Genomic DNA, 13,428 nt, shown 5'->3' with positions numbered 1-13,428 from the left:
TTCAATATTTAGACATGACAAATACAGCCACCCACAATCGTGATACCCAACTACAACTTTCAACACTATTCCTCGCTAGGCGGCTGGCCATTCCCAACCTGCCCAGAAACCGTATAATTCGCAAAACAAGCCCTCTGATAGTCCGACTCCTTAACCATGTGCGGTACATCCTTCAGAAAATCCTTGACGGCACAAAACCCATTCACCGCGTTCTCACAAGCCTTGATCCCATCCACTGGCACCGGCGCATCGTTCAACACGAACCGAATGTACCTCGCCGTGCCCTTCGCCTCCGACAAATCCGGATTCTTGTAGATAACCGGCGTCAGATCTGTGAAAACCGACGAGTCATTGGCCGGACACGTCCAGACCTCCGACACAAAGCGTGCGCCAAACGGCGTCATTTTATTCAATCGAAAGTTTCGACTCGCTGGCGGCGAGGATACGTTGGCTGGAAGACCATGGTCGCTGAATTTGAAGTAGTCCAAGCCTAGCGCTGTGGTCACGCCGACGATGGTATCGTCGTGCGACATGTCCATGTAGAATGGCTGGCCAAGAGGGAACTGTTTAGTGTTGTCATCGTATGTGTAATTGATACTAGTGTCGCTCGAGTATATTAGAGTATTCTCCAACCGCGCTGCGAGTTCCTGCACATAGCCAACACCATGCGCACGACCCGTAGGCGACCCGAACCCGTAGTCGCCATAGTACTGAATGTCGAGCATGTATTCAAACGCCGACCATTCCTCCTCGGTGAAGAGGCTGCAGAACGCCGAGCCGGAAAAAAGCGCGTATTCGTACGCGCACAAATTCTGCATGCCATAGACGTCTAGAGCCGTCAGGTTAAAGCCTTTGGGGAGGTGCGCTGATAGGCGTTTCAGCGCAGCTTGCGTGTATTTTGCGCCGAAAATGAGGTCGGATTTGTCACTGGGGTGGTCAGTGAGGGGTTTGGGGAGGGGATTGGGAGAGGATGGCTACTTACCCCTCTGATTCGTCCCCGGGACATGCGTCGTACGAGGCCAGGGTGTTGTTGAAGGGCTCAACTTCGGGGATAATGACCAAGTCGTATAGGTCGTAAGAGCTGTTGGCTCCGGCGTTTCCAAAAAACCCACCTGCGTGTATTGGTCAGTGAGCATTCAGCAGAGGAGAAAAGGGGTAAAACGAACTCAACCACCATCGTGCACTCTCGAGGATACGGGCTTGGGAGGTGGTACGAAAGACTGGCGTCGGCCGAGCCGTGCCATTAGGATAGGTATTCAAATCCGGGGTATACGATGGCACGCCCGGCGGCGCACGGTACAGCAGGTTGCCGTATTTACTCCAAAACCAGGCGCCAGAGGTAGCCTCCGTAGCAGCACCGTTGACTAAAAGCAAGTCGGTTCCCATGCTATACTGCCAATGGTTCAGAAACTCAAGCGGCCCGGTGCCGACAGGGGAGTTCTTGTGTTTGGCGGTATAATTGCCGACTTTGTACGCAAAATCATGCATGACGGCGCCATCACCGAAGTTTGTCGGGTATCGCTGCGCATGTCGATGCAGTACATGGACCTGTGACAGTTCGCAGCCTTTTGGAACGCCTTGCGGTAGACCGAAGCCGCCAAAGGCTGTGGCTGGTTTGTATGGGCTCAGATTACCCCAGCTTGTCGTCATGTCGAAGCCAGTCGGGTATGTTGAGCCGGTGGGACCAGGTGATGGCTGATCTCTGGTCTGGCTGCCGGCAATGACGCTGGACGGCGCGAGCACCGAGGCCAAGAAGGCGACGTTGACTGCCTTCATTTTCTCCCGCCTTTTTTTTTCAATTGCCTATATAATATATCAATTGGCGTACGAGTAAACCGAAATCGACGCAGGTGAATGAATAATAGAAACACGCGAGGAGAAGAGGGAATTGATTGCTGCAGCTGAACGAAATCGAAATAAATTAGTGCCGATATCAATGTAACCGGCCCCATAACCCCATTCAGCCTGCCGCTGTTGGACCAACAGTGTTGGTTATCTCGGAATCTCCCCTCTGCTGAAGCCCAAATATAACGCAATGCTAAGCATGATTGGCAGATAGGGAGGATACAATACGCTAAGAGAAATTGATATGCCACTGCGTTTAAAAAGAAGAGACTGAGACCAAGAGTAAATATTTTGATTGAGGCACGGACACGTGCTCACCTGCCTTAAACAGACTTAGGGTTGGCAGAAGTGACGTCAACGGCGATCCCAAAATAAATCCAGTTCTGATTGGACAACAGTTATCTTTCCCCACCTGATTAGATTTCCACGAGAAAAAGGGGTCTCTCACTCTAAACAAGAGACTTGATTAATCACCTAGGGGTATCCTGTTTTGCTCGTTGGAGGGTGTCTACACGGGGAAAATGAGCTAAGAATAATCTAAAGCTTCGTGAGTAAAGTCCAATTACGCTTCCGCTGGACTCCTGTTGGGGCTTCAAGTAGGTCAGCTGGTAATTTCTTTATAGCCTGAACGGGGATCAGGAAAATTCCCAAGTGTTTTAATAAAACTGGTCACTCAATTCCTACCTAACGGCGGCAATTGCGGTCTATTTTCAACAATTTACAATAAACTGTCAAACACTGACCACATAAATATTACCATACATAATTATTTTTTCTGAATCCTTGAGTTTTAATTAATTTGATAAAATATATTGCTGATGTGATCGCCAACCGATACCTTAAATCAGCATAGTCAACGCGCTTAGAGCGAATTGACGATTGACGATCGACGATCGACGTAGGTGGTGGATTACATTAGCTATACATGATTGTCTTCAGCAAATGCTTCCACAGACGTCTTCTTGAAATCCCTGGCGGAGACTCCAGACTCAAATAATATATCCAATTCTGCAAATGACCGATCCTTGACCTCTGGCAATCGGAAATAGACCCAAACCCAGAGAAGAAGGGAAAATCCTCCCCAAAAAAATGCTGTCTTGCCACGCCAATTCCACGCCGTTGAATTTATCATGTACGTTGTCAGCGTGTTATTGAATACTGATCCAAGGTGATAAGCGTTCCGACCAAGAACTGCCGTCTTGCTGCGAAGACGAGTTGATGAAACCTCGAAACCGAGAATGTAGGACATAGGACCAATTGAGAGCGAATAGATAGCATAGAATACTAGGATCAGGCTCCCCGTTGACCACGACGTGGCTTTTGTCGGTTCTGGAACCCCAAGTCCTCCAATCGTAAATTCGACTACAACACAACCTGCAAGGCCCCATAGATATATCGTTCGACGACCGACACTGGAAAAGAGAAACCAAATTGCAACTCCAGCGACCAAGGCAACGCCGTTCTGACCAAGACTCAGACTAAAAGCATCACTCGCACTGATGCCATTAAGTTGGAAGAAATAAGTTGAGTATAATACTAGTGAAAAGCCAACAAGCGGTTGCATGGTTTGTGCCATGCAGGCAATCTCGGTTCGTCGTAAATTAGAGCCTTTGAAGCAGTCCAAGTACGACGTACCATTCTCAACAGTCTTTTCATGCTGGTTAGTGAGAACCATCGCGGCTAGCATGTTGTCCAGGTCCTCTGCGCTGGCGTTTGTCGAAAGGCGTTGAAGAGAGCGCCGGGCATCCTCAGGTCGATCTTGGCGAACGAGCCACCATGGAGACTCCGGGGCGAAGAGAGCCGCGATCATAATGATGGGAGGCCACATCCATTGAACGGCAAAGGGAACCCGATAAGACCATGAGGTTGTATCGTTAACATATCCCTTGAGAACTGCACTTGCCAAAAACTTTCCAATACTCCAACAGATGTTGACGTAGGTTGTGAGATATGGCCTCAGGGCGAGAGGAGAGATCTCAGTGGCATAAACGGTTGTTAAAGTGAGGAAGACACCAAGAGGAAGCCCGAGAAGGATTTCTCCTGCCAACAGCGTGCCAATATTAGGGGCGAAAAAGAGGACAAATATGAAGGCAGAGATAACAATACAAGCTCCTCCGATTGTCTTTTTGAATCCGTATGAATCAGTGAGCCAGCCAGTCACAAATAAACCGAAGAATTGTCCAATCATTATCCCTTGCCCTAACGCACTTTGCCATGGTGCAGAAACAGAGAGTGTGCCGTCCGGTTGAAGGCTACCATATCTTTCCACAAAGGAGGGCAGGCCAAAGAAACTATATATCAAATCGGCATCGTATCCTTCCATAATAACAGCAGTCGAGAGAAAAATAGACCAGAATATTGCTTTTGGGTATCTCTTGAAAGCTTGGCCAAGAGTCATCTCATGTTCATCAACCGTAGCATGTCGGGCCTGATCGATAAAGTCACGTTTTGCTGGTAACTCTAAAGACTTCTTCACTGTCGTCCCCGATTTCGAAGACATCAACTCCATTTCCGGATCCATGGCTTTCTCTTCGGTATATCCCCGTCAAATGCTGATAAGTATGATACAAGTCCACAGGAAGTGAATGCTTGACATTGCCCTATGGAGGCAAGATCTGCCATCATATATATCATCATAAATATCATACATGTATCCAACCCATAGTGCTTTATCTGCGTTATCAGAAACTCTAATATTCACTCAATATATAACACACGTGACTTCCCGGCAGCCGAACGATTTCCGCATTGGCGAACTTTAAAAGTGTATACCAATGGCGAACTCGACGGATGTAATAAGGAAGTATCGTTTCGGCATTGGTGAACGTCTATATCATGTACGCAACCATAATTAATATCTTTTAGTATATTTACATTATTCATCCATATATAAAGTTATATTTTTGTCACGATTAAAGATTGTTTCGAGCTTCGTGAAAAAGTTTTGAATGAATTAGATGATCTATATAGATGCTAGAATTATTGGAATTATGACTGTTATCATTAGTAATTAGACCTAATCTTATCTCAAAACAAGAAGACCATTCTACCGCCTCACTGACCGCCTTAGCCAGGTGCTCTGAGTATTTTATTCTTCAAGTTTGAAAGTTTAAATACTGCCGGCAATTTCTTGCCACCGAGATAAGCGGACCCAACAAACCGTGTAACTGTCATTACCACCCCAATGGAGACCTCCGCTACTTAGGATATGCAAGTTTGTTCCTTATGTGAGGTGGAAACCAACTCTATTATTATTGTTTTTATTAGCATATCCGCTTCAAAACAAATCATAGACAATTCGTCATGCTTGCTCATGCCCCTGTAGTGGGACGACCTTATCGCTCCAAAAGGCAAAAGCCCTGTTCGGCATGTCGCCAAAGACGGGTTTGCTGCGTCCGTGAAGGGAACTCGGCCTGCGCCTTGTGCAGTAGGCGTGGTCTGGACTGCGTTGTCGAGCCAATTGCAGAAAAGAAAAGAGACGCTTCGGAGAAGACTCGTACCTTCAAAGCATCAGCGCTAAATCCTTCACCTAGTAGGGATCACTTCAATGTAAACACCACTATACCTTCATCTACAAGGAGGGTCTCAGAGCATATTTTCCAATATGTTGGGCCAAGTGGTGACTACGACCCGTTTATTTTGCTACATCGCTCGCAAGAGGGTGCTGTTCGGGATGGCGTTATCCACTGGGCATGGCAGAGAGTCAGCAAAAATTCCCACTATCCGATTCACTTTTCGGTAACCTTTCATCAATCATCGAAATTGATCTTTCACACTGACCGCAGTCAAGGGGTTTCCAGCCGAACATCTGGACGCAAGTCCAACGTACTATCCGCAGAACAAGATTGAAGCCGTGATCGAGCCATATCGTGAGGCTTTGATCAATGCTTACTTTGACGTCGTTCACAAATCATTCCCCGTGCTTGGCCCGCAGACTCCTCTTACCATTTCTAACCAACCAACACTGATGGTTTCCATTTACTGTTTGGCTCAGCCTTATCATCCCCCTGCCCAAAGTGTTGATCCGTGGCTTTTCACCGATTTCAATAAACAAGCCCTTCCTATTGAAACCCACACTGCACAGCTAGAAACGGTGGAAGCTGCTCTACTATTTGCCCAACGGCACGCCTCCCTCATTCGGTGAGCTAGTCCTTATAATTTAAATTGTAAAATACATCTCAGAACGCTAACCTCTGAGATATGTTTCAGAGCACCCACTATGCCTGGGATGAGTTCTGAGGTTGGAAGTGTAAGTCTTCACACTGGATACCTTGTACGTTACTAATACTGAGATTTACTAGCTGGTTGGCATTGGCCACGACCTGGGATTGAATGTTGATCCGGAACATTGGGATATCTCAGTCTCGGAAAAGAGGAGGCGGAGACGACTCTGGTGGGGAACTTTCAATGAAGATAAATGGCAAGTGTCATTCTCATTTTCAAACTCTGTTCAATCGAGCTAAGACATTTTAGGACGGCATTCGCTCTTGGGCGACCCTCACATCTTCACGATAACGATGCCAATGTAGCCATGCTAAAGCTGTCGGACTTTGCAGCTGAAGGCTCGGAAATTCCTACTCCCGATAATCAGGCCCCAGCTAAAGTGTTCATTGCAATGACGGAATTGAGTGTCATATTATCTAATATTCTTGGTGCCTTCTATACGGTGAAAGCAATTCATGTGCACCCAGTCATTGGATTAGAACAGCTTGAGATTTCGTGTGCCGAATTTGAAGCTAAACTAGAAACATGGCGCACCAGTCATCTGGACCCATTAATAGGAGAAAAACTCTTCCCAGATCCAACGGGTCTGTTTCCGTCCCCCTCTCCTCGACGGTGTCTAACGAGATTATAGGGTCACTTGAGCTTGCCTTCTACGCCGTGCAAATAGCTCTCTATCGTGCATGTGTGCGGATTGTCTTTCATCTCGAGGCTCAGACAGTAGACTTTGCTTCCAAACTCCGCCAGCGTGGAATGGAGATTGCATCGTCAGTGGTACATCTTCTAGAGGTGCTGTCCGTAGCTCGTAGGTCAGCGTTTTGGTTGGCAGGTAAGTCAGGGTCAATCAGGCATCACTGGAGGTCTTTCTCTTCGTATCTCATGGTCTCACGACAAACATAGTATCCCAAATCAACTTCGCAATGGCGGGCAGCTTTATGATATTCATGTTCCTTCACTCCATCTTGGATGGAGAGAATGATTACTGGATAAATAAGTTATCAAAGTACCGAACCCTTCTACGTGCTCACCTACCAGGTTTTGGTGTTACGAAACATGCATTGATCCGACTCGATCTACTCGCCAGCTCCGCAAACCTCAATCAGTGCCTGACCGAACACAATTCAGCATCAGTATCATCCGGGGTTGTGCCCAAACCAATTACTTCAACGCCTCAAATATCAGTGGATTCCTGGGTATATGATCATATCAACTCTGGTCGAGAGCAACCGAGTGTGGATTGGCTTTCATTATTATCGGCTGAATGGGAAAATGATGCAGAAATGTTCTAATTATGCAATAAATGTATAGCGACATGCGAAAATCAGTGCAGCAACTACCAGATGAAGGTTCAGGACTGTTAGTAGTTGTGGGTGTTAGTGGTTATCATGTATAGTATCGTCGTTTTGATTGAATAATACGTATGTATTACAATCTGTTTTGTATATCTATCTACCAACTATATGTCAAACAGTAAATCGGAACTTTTTCAGCTTCTCTCGAATGCTGGGATTAATGAGACCCCAATTCTTATGATATCACCTTTTAAGTGGCCAGATCATGACGCATTTACGTATAAACGACACTCAAATGGCTGGAGTATACCTTCTCGCACATCTGAATAATTCGTCTTGTGTAAGTGCATCGTACGAAAATCCTCAGGTACTCTATATACCCGGTCCATGGCTGTAAAATTTAATACAGCTAATGCAGATTGCTTGTCGAATGTCTTTACATAACTCATTATCTCAGAGTTAGCCTCGTCGACATATCGAAATGCGCCATGAGCGAAAAGATCAATATATTCTCTCCGTAGTGCAATCAACTTTCTCCAATAGCATAGCACGCTGTCCGTGTCTTGATTCTGTTGGGAGATATTGATGTCAACAAAGTTATCATTTACTCGCATCCATGGGCCACTTGGGCTTGTAGTAAACCCGGCATGCGGAGAGTTGTTCCACTGTACAGGTGTCCGGGAATGGTCACGAGCCACTTTGAGGATGTTAGCCATTGCCAGCTTCCGGCGACCTGATAATTGGTCGGTTTCAGAACCACTTGTTGCTGTTGTCATGGAGTTCCAGTAGCGTTGGGTTGAGATGTCTTTGTATTCCTCGATAGGCCAGTGAGCAGGAATGTTTGTCATACCGATTTCTTGGCCTTGATATAAGAATAATGTGCCTGTGGCTGTGACATGCATCATTGCCAGCATTTTGGCAGCGGCAACTCGGAAGTTGGGATGATCTGATGTGAAACGGGAGACAGATCGTGCGACATCATGATTTTCCAGAAACATGGTAGTCCATCCATCATTACCAAGAATGAATTGCTGCCATTTAGCAAAAGGCTTCTTGAAGTCGAGAAGGGTGAATGGCTTGACGTCGAAGGAGCTTAGGGAGTAGCCTATACACGCGCTTTCGAACTGAAAGCCCATCCCCACCCGATTTTCATGAGCGCTAACGTATTTCAATGCGATCGACGTATCGTCCAGGCTGCCAAATTCCCCTACCGTCATGATATCACCGTACCGCGATAGAATGCTATTTATCTCATGAAGAATTTCCAATGTCTGGGGCTGGTGATTGAAAGGCGCGCATGGATCTGTTTCGGGTGCATCTGGAAATGATTGATCTTTACTCCAAACACCCATAGCATCTATCCGAAAACCGTCAATTCCTTTGTCCAGCCAGAATACTATAGCGCTCTGATAAAGTGCCGTGCGAAGCTCTCGGCAATTCCAATTGACGTCTGGTTGGTTTTCCGCGAACAAATGGAGATAATATTCTTGTCTTGTGTCATCCCATGCCCATGCACTGCCCCCGAAAAAGGACTGCCAGTTATTCGGAGGTCTGCGTTGCCCGTCCTCATACTTTGGAGGACGCCATATATACCAGTTACGTTTCTCGCTGGAATTTGACGACCGGGATTCTTTAAACCATGCATGCTGGTCTGAAGTATGATTAATAACAAGATCGAACAATACCCGTAGCCCTCGGTTATGACATTCGCGAATAAGGGTTTCAACGTCAGATATTGTCCCATATGGTTCATGTATCCTTTCATAATTTGAAATATCATATCCCAAGTCAACTTGGGGACTTTCAAAAATAGGAGATAGCCATATTGCATCAACACCGAGGCTGCAGATATGGTCGAGGCTGTCGATTACGCCTTGAATATCACCAAGACCATCGGCGTTGGAGTCTTTAAAGCTCGCTGGCCAAATTTGGTAAATCGCTGCATCCTTCCACCACGTCCTTTGGTTTGGTTTGGATACGATAGTTGACAAGCCCATACTGTGGTAGACAAAGAAGCGCCAGCAGAGAAAACGGAGTCACTTGAAGCACGGAACACTCAAAAAACACAAACGAAAAGAGAAAAAAAAATCTTATTTAGGCTATATAATAACGTGGAGGGAGTCATACATTATAATTATTCACTAGCATTAATAATAACTTCCGCTTTTATCATCATCAGCTTTTCGGATTCGGAGAAGCGGAAATATTTCTGTTAATGCGGGGACGACCTACGAACACCAATGCCGAACTCTTTCCGCAATGCCCAAGTCATAGCAATGTAGCCGTGTAATACTCCACAGACATCACATTTCTTATACACATCTGGTAAATGGAGAGTCTATCTTATATTTTATTCTACCGGGCGCAGGCGACTGCCACTATATTGTATACGGTACGAGGAGTACCTGGTACTACTCGAACAACATACACCGTACGGAAGACGGTAGTGGCTATTATTTTGACTGAGAATTAGTTAGTGTCGTAAATCCTCGCTATGAAATATGCACGCTAGGTAGACTTAAAGGCCCCTATACCCCTATACTAGTACGTAAGACTAGCGTCGGGGTACTTGGCCACCCCCAAATTTGGCCACCTTAAAACAACGCGTCGCTTGGACTTTATAAACCTCCCACTCAACAAGAAGATGCCAAAGAAGTCCCCTAAATGTGGCCTTGATTGAGGCAGTGCTTCGAGATTTGGAATTTAAAAAAATCATATCGATTTATGCTGTAGCGAAGGCATATAATGTGCCTTAATTGACTTAGGCTACCGAATTAATAGGTATAAATATAAGTGAAATATATCACCTACTAATTGATTTTAATGATGCCAGGGGCCCTTTGATTGAATCCAGTGTTCAGTAAGAGGGATTGAGTGTAAACTAGATACTTTTCTACGACCAACGTCTGGAACGGAGCACAAGGTCTGAGTGCCGTGATTATGTTTTGAACAGGAATGCCATGCCAGTTAACGTCTGTATCATTGTGCCGCTGTTTAATGAACTGGGAGTTGCGCGGTTCTGAGTCTTGAAATTTTGAAGGATGATATTACTATCATTGTAGGTGGCACGTTACCTATGAGCCTTATCATTGTATAAAAGATAGCAGACTATCTCAGGGCCTGGCTAGTCTTGAGTCCTTTCTGAGCAGCTACAGCCAGCTACACTGTCTCCGTTCAGGTAGGATTATAACTGGACTTCTTTAGTGCAATCACCAACTTTTAGCCTTGCCTTAGATCATGCTTCTTGGGCTTACTCCTCTGTTCTGGGCTCCCCTTGCCGAGCGTTATGGCCGGCGTCCAGTTTGGCTTGTGTCAACCTTTCTCTCTATGGTCGCTAATATAGGATGTGCTCGATCTACAAGCTATGGTACATTGATGGTTGCGCGGGTCTTTCAACCTGTTTTTAATGCCCCTGCCGGCGCACTAGGCACGGCTGTGGTTGTGGAATTGTTTTTCGCGAGAGAGAGAGGATTTAAGATCGTAAGCCCTGTTGCCCACATAAGTATACTAGATCGGTATCATACTGACATTTATTAGGGGATCTGGACGTGCGTTCTTATTATAACAGTTTCGTGCAATTACTGACATTTGAATAGCTTGATGGTCACTCTTGGAAATCCAGTAGGGCCGCTGGTGATGGGATTTGTTGCTACAAGGGTCGGATGCCGCTGGATATTTTGGATCTTTTCCGCTGTGAGTACATCCTAGAAAAATCTATTCTACTGTCTAAAGATCTCAGACAAATGGTGTTCAATTCCTTGGATATCTGTTCTTCTCCCCAGAGACCAAATATGTCCGACGTACTAGTAACAATGGAGTTGTGGCAGCACCAAAACACACCTTCCGTAAAAAATATCTCTCGTTTGAGAAGATCCCGGATTCCATGCCTGTGAAAGTCTCTCAATTTTTCGTTCCTTTGAGACTCCTTGCGAGACTCTCCGTTTCAATTTCGACACTTGCACATAGCGTCATCTTCGGATTCTGTAGCGTCCTGATCTGTGTCGAGATTCCAGCGCTATTAGGTGTGAAGTTTGGGTTGAATGCAGAACAGATTGGTCTCAACTTTATCGGTAACATTATTGGGTAAGTCATGAATCTATAATCTGAAGACAGAACTTGTCACATTATTCTGTTTGAAGTCTAACACTCAATAGAGGAGTAATAGGGGAGCAGCTGAGCGGTCCTTTCAGTGACTATATCCGCAACCGTCGTCTACGCAGCAACCCCCATCATCAAACACCTGTTCCAGAAAATCGTCTGTGGTTTGCTTATCCAGCGTACATTTTGTGTATTGTTGGTTTTGTTGTATTTCTTGTCACTTTGGACAATGCGACTCCGAATCAATGGACTGTCGCCCCAGTTATCGGACTAGCAATTTGCGCAGCAGGGAACCAGATGCAGACGACTTCTCTGTTCACATGTGAGTCATTACATCATTAAGAAATGGGCGACTAGCTGACAGGATGGAGATGCTGTTGACAGGAACCTGGTAGATTCTGGTGGAGTTGGCGTTTCAATTATCCTTGTTAGACAGATCTGGTCATTTGTAAGTTGTTAACTTTCTCCGGCGAAAGATGGTACAAGAAAATTTATCAGGAGTACTATGCTAACTTACTACGTTTATAAAGATTGGTCCTTTCTGGTTCCCATACATGTTTGGCTCCATTGGACTTCGTGGTAGTGCTGCGCTCTGCTCAGCGCTTATGGTTATATTCGCCATTCTTCCAACGGCTCTGCAACAGTTCTATTTAGGGCCAAGGAAATACAAGATGGAAAACCATTAGTCTATTATGGGAAACTAGGTGGTAATTGAACTGTATCATGTAGTGTTGCACTCTGAACGTAAGTCGTGGTGTAATTTGTCTAGTGTACCTCGAGGCCAAAACTTATGTGTAAAATGTACATAGTAGGCTGATTTTTCAAGCCGTATTGATATATAAATATGGCAGTAAAACATAGCCCTCTTAAATCCAAGTTGACCATATAGCATCCAACTGTAGTTTAAGAGTGTATTATTTTAGCTGAATTAAAACTGAATATACACGAAGCCTACAACTACTTCCCGAACTGAAATTCGCTACTCATAAAGTCCTTCTTAGGCAAGTCATAATGTGAGTTCTGCTCGAGGTTGAGGGCAGTTGGCTAATGTGACGGCAGCGTTGGACCTGGGCTATAGCTGCCGTGGTATTTACTACCGGGCACGGGGATGAAGGTGGAAATATTCAAAATCGGAACATTGTGTAATACTGTAAGATTTGCCTAAAGTGAAGTGGCGGGTATAACTTGAATCAATCGTACTGTCTCTATTTTTCATAACATCACTGAGAGTGACCATCCAACTTTGCTTGGCCGCTATATAATCCCAACAATCCCAACAACCTAAGCAGTAACTCTCTCATTTGTCTCCGGATCCACGATATATGTGTTTAGGGGGCCTTCACCTCCTTCCTTAAATGAACTAGTCGATAAGAGTGTGTCTTCTAGGAACTGCATATATGTGATTTTGCCACCGATGACGGTCGCCCAAATAGAGAAAGGCGATGTGAAGACCTTCCCCAAAGTCTTCGACCGATAACGCATACTACCAAAAACTGCCGCATTCTCTCCACTCGAAAATGATTTCTTAATATCAAAATCCTCTATCGCCCATATCTTGTTGACGAATCCAAAAACACCTAATACAGCATCAGGGCCCCCTTCAGGCTGGACTCCGCAGTATGGCAGGATTTTCTTTAGCTCAGGGTTTTCGTAGGTAAGTGACATATATGTCGCATCAGGGGCAACAATTTCCCTGACGATGGCTGGATCAAGGCTGTTTTGAAGAAGCTTTTCGACGACATGATGGGCGGCTGTTGAAGACATATTGAAAATTTCGAGAATAGGTAGTATCGAGGAATTTTTGCGCACCAGAGTCGACTTCGACGGGCATGAAACCAATAAATATGAGTGGAGTCTAAGCAACCCGTCAACTCCGCGGAAGGATGCCGCTAGGTGCCGGAGACATCAACCATAGCATCGGCGGTACAAAAGGCTTACTCTTACGGCACCTGCACGAGGCGTTTTGGGTTTT

At 45.5% G+C, this 13,428-nt stretch overlaps 6 protein-coding genes across 6 annotated transcripts; 2 read left to right on the top strand and 4 right to left on the bottom strand.

Moving 5' to 3' along the window:
* Window positions 1-65: 65 nt before the first annotated feature.
* Window positions 66-1,776, bottom strand: BGW36DRAFT_308226 (putative extracellular phytase; the record flags this gene model as incomplete). Its single annotated transcript, XM_046212318.1, has 3 exons — window positions 66-927; window positions 983-1,112; window positions 1,167-1,776. 3 exons carry the CDS (start codon window positions 1,774-1,776, stop codon window positions 66-68), a joined length of 1,602 nt encoding a protein of 533 aa, XP_046065804.1.
* A 988-nt stretch (window positions 1,777-2,764) lies between these two features.
* BGW36DRAFT_365217 (putative sugar transporter) lies at window positions 2,765-4,366 on the bottom strand (the record flags this gene model as incomplete). Its single annotated transcript, XM_046214628.1, has 1 exon — window positions 2,765-4,366. One exon carries the CDS (start codon window positions 4,364-4,366, stop codon window positions 2,765-2,767), a length of 1,602 nt encoding a protein of 533 aa, XP_046065803.1.
* A 623-nt stretch (window positions 4,367-4,989) lies between these two features.
* On the top strand, window positions 4,990-7,483 carry BGW36DRAFT_71290 (fungal-specific transcription factor domain-containing protein). The gene is made up of 7 exons (XM_046222533.1): window positions 4,990-5,583; window positions 5,636-5,985; window positions 6,055-6,094; window positions 6,147-6,265; window positions 6,319-6,653; window positions 6,701-6,895; window positions 6,967-7,483. The coding sequence occupies exons 1-7, from the start codon at window positions 5,149-5,151 to the stop codon at window positions 7,353-7,355; spliced, it is 1,863 nt and encodes a 620-aa protein (XP_046065802.1). The 5' UTR covers window positions 4,990-5,148; the 3' UTR covers window positions 7,356-7,483.
* Window positions 7,484-7,621: 138 nt separating this feature from the next.
* BGW36DRAFT_365215 (putative isoamylase) lies at window positions 7,622-9,355 on the bottom strand (the record flags this gene model as incomplete). Its single annotated transcript, XM_046214627.1, has 1 exon — window positions 7,622-9,355. The coding sequence occupies one exon, from the start codon at window positions 9,353-9,355 to the stop codon at window positions 7,622-7,624; it is 1,734 nt and encodes a 577-aa protein (XP_046065801.1).
* Window positions 9,356-10,595: 1,240 nt separating this feature from the next.
* Window positions 10,596-12,142, top strand: BGW36DRAFT_433446 (major facilitator superfamily domain-containing protein; the record flags this gene model as incomplete). The annotated part of the gene is made up of 7 exons (XM_046221275.1): window positions 10,596-10,838; window positions 10,896-10,906; window positions 10,955-11,051; window positions 11,098-11,441; window positions 11,513-11,778; window positions 11,828-11,904; window positions 11,987-12,142. The coding sequence occupies 7 exons, from the start codon at window positions 10,596-10,598 to the stop codon at window positions 12,140-12,142; spliced, it is 1,194 nt and encodes a 397-aa protein (XP_046065800.1).
* A 473-nt stretch (window positions 12,143-12,615) lies between these two features.
* Window positions 12,616-13,406, bottom strand: BGW36DRAFT_412243 (uncharacterized protein). The gene is made up of 2 exons (XM_046219205.1): window positions 13,395-13,406; window positions 12,616-13,311 (listed from the first exon to the last, which is right to left on the bottom strand). Exon 2 carries the CDS (start codon window positions 13,218-13,220, stop codon window positions 12,738-12,740), a length of 483 nt encoding a protein of 160 aa, XP_046065799.1. The 5' UTR covers window positions 13,221-13,311; window positions 13,395-13,406; the 3' UTR covers window positions 12,616-12,737.
* Between the last annotated feature and the right edge of the window lie 22 nt (window positions 13,407-13,428).

Source organism: Talaromyces proteolyticus (genome assembly GCF_021365285.1).
Source record: "Talaromyces proteolyticus strain PMI_201 chromosome Unknown BGW36scaffold_15, whole genome shotgun sequence".
Taxonomy (NCBI): Eukaryota; Fungi; Ascomycota; class Eurotiomycetes; order Eurotiales; family Trichocomaceae; genus Talaromyces; species Talaromyces proteolyticus.
The sequence above is the reverse complement of the archived record's forward strand: the minus strand, read 5'-3'. Positions and strand labels throughout refer to the sequence as shown.

Coding starts and splice junctions, on each gene's coding strand:
- BGW36DRAFT_412243 (XM_046219205.1), bottom strand. CDS start 13,220: ATGTCTTCAACAGCCGCCCATCATGTCGTCGAAAAGCTTCTTCAAAAC.
- BGW36DRAFT_71290 (XM_046222533.1), top strand. CDS start 5,149: ATGCTTGCTCATGCCCCTGTAGTGGGACGACCTTATCGCTCCAAAAGG. Junction 6,095..6,146: donor TGAGTTCTGAGGTTGGAAGT/GTAAGTCTTCAC, acceptor GAGATTTACTAG/CTGGTTGGCATTGGCCACGA. Junction 6,896..6,966: donor GTCAGCGTTTTGGTTGGCAG/GTAAGTCAGGGT, acceptor CGACAAACATAG/TATCCCAAATCAACTTCGCA.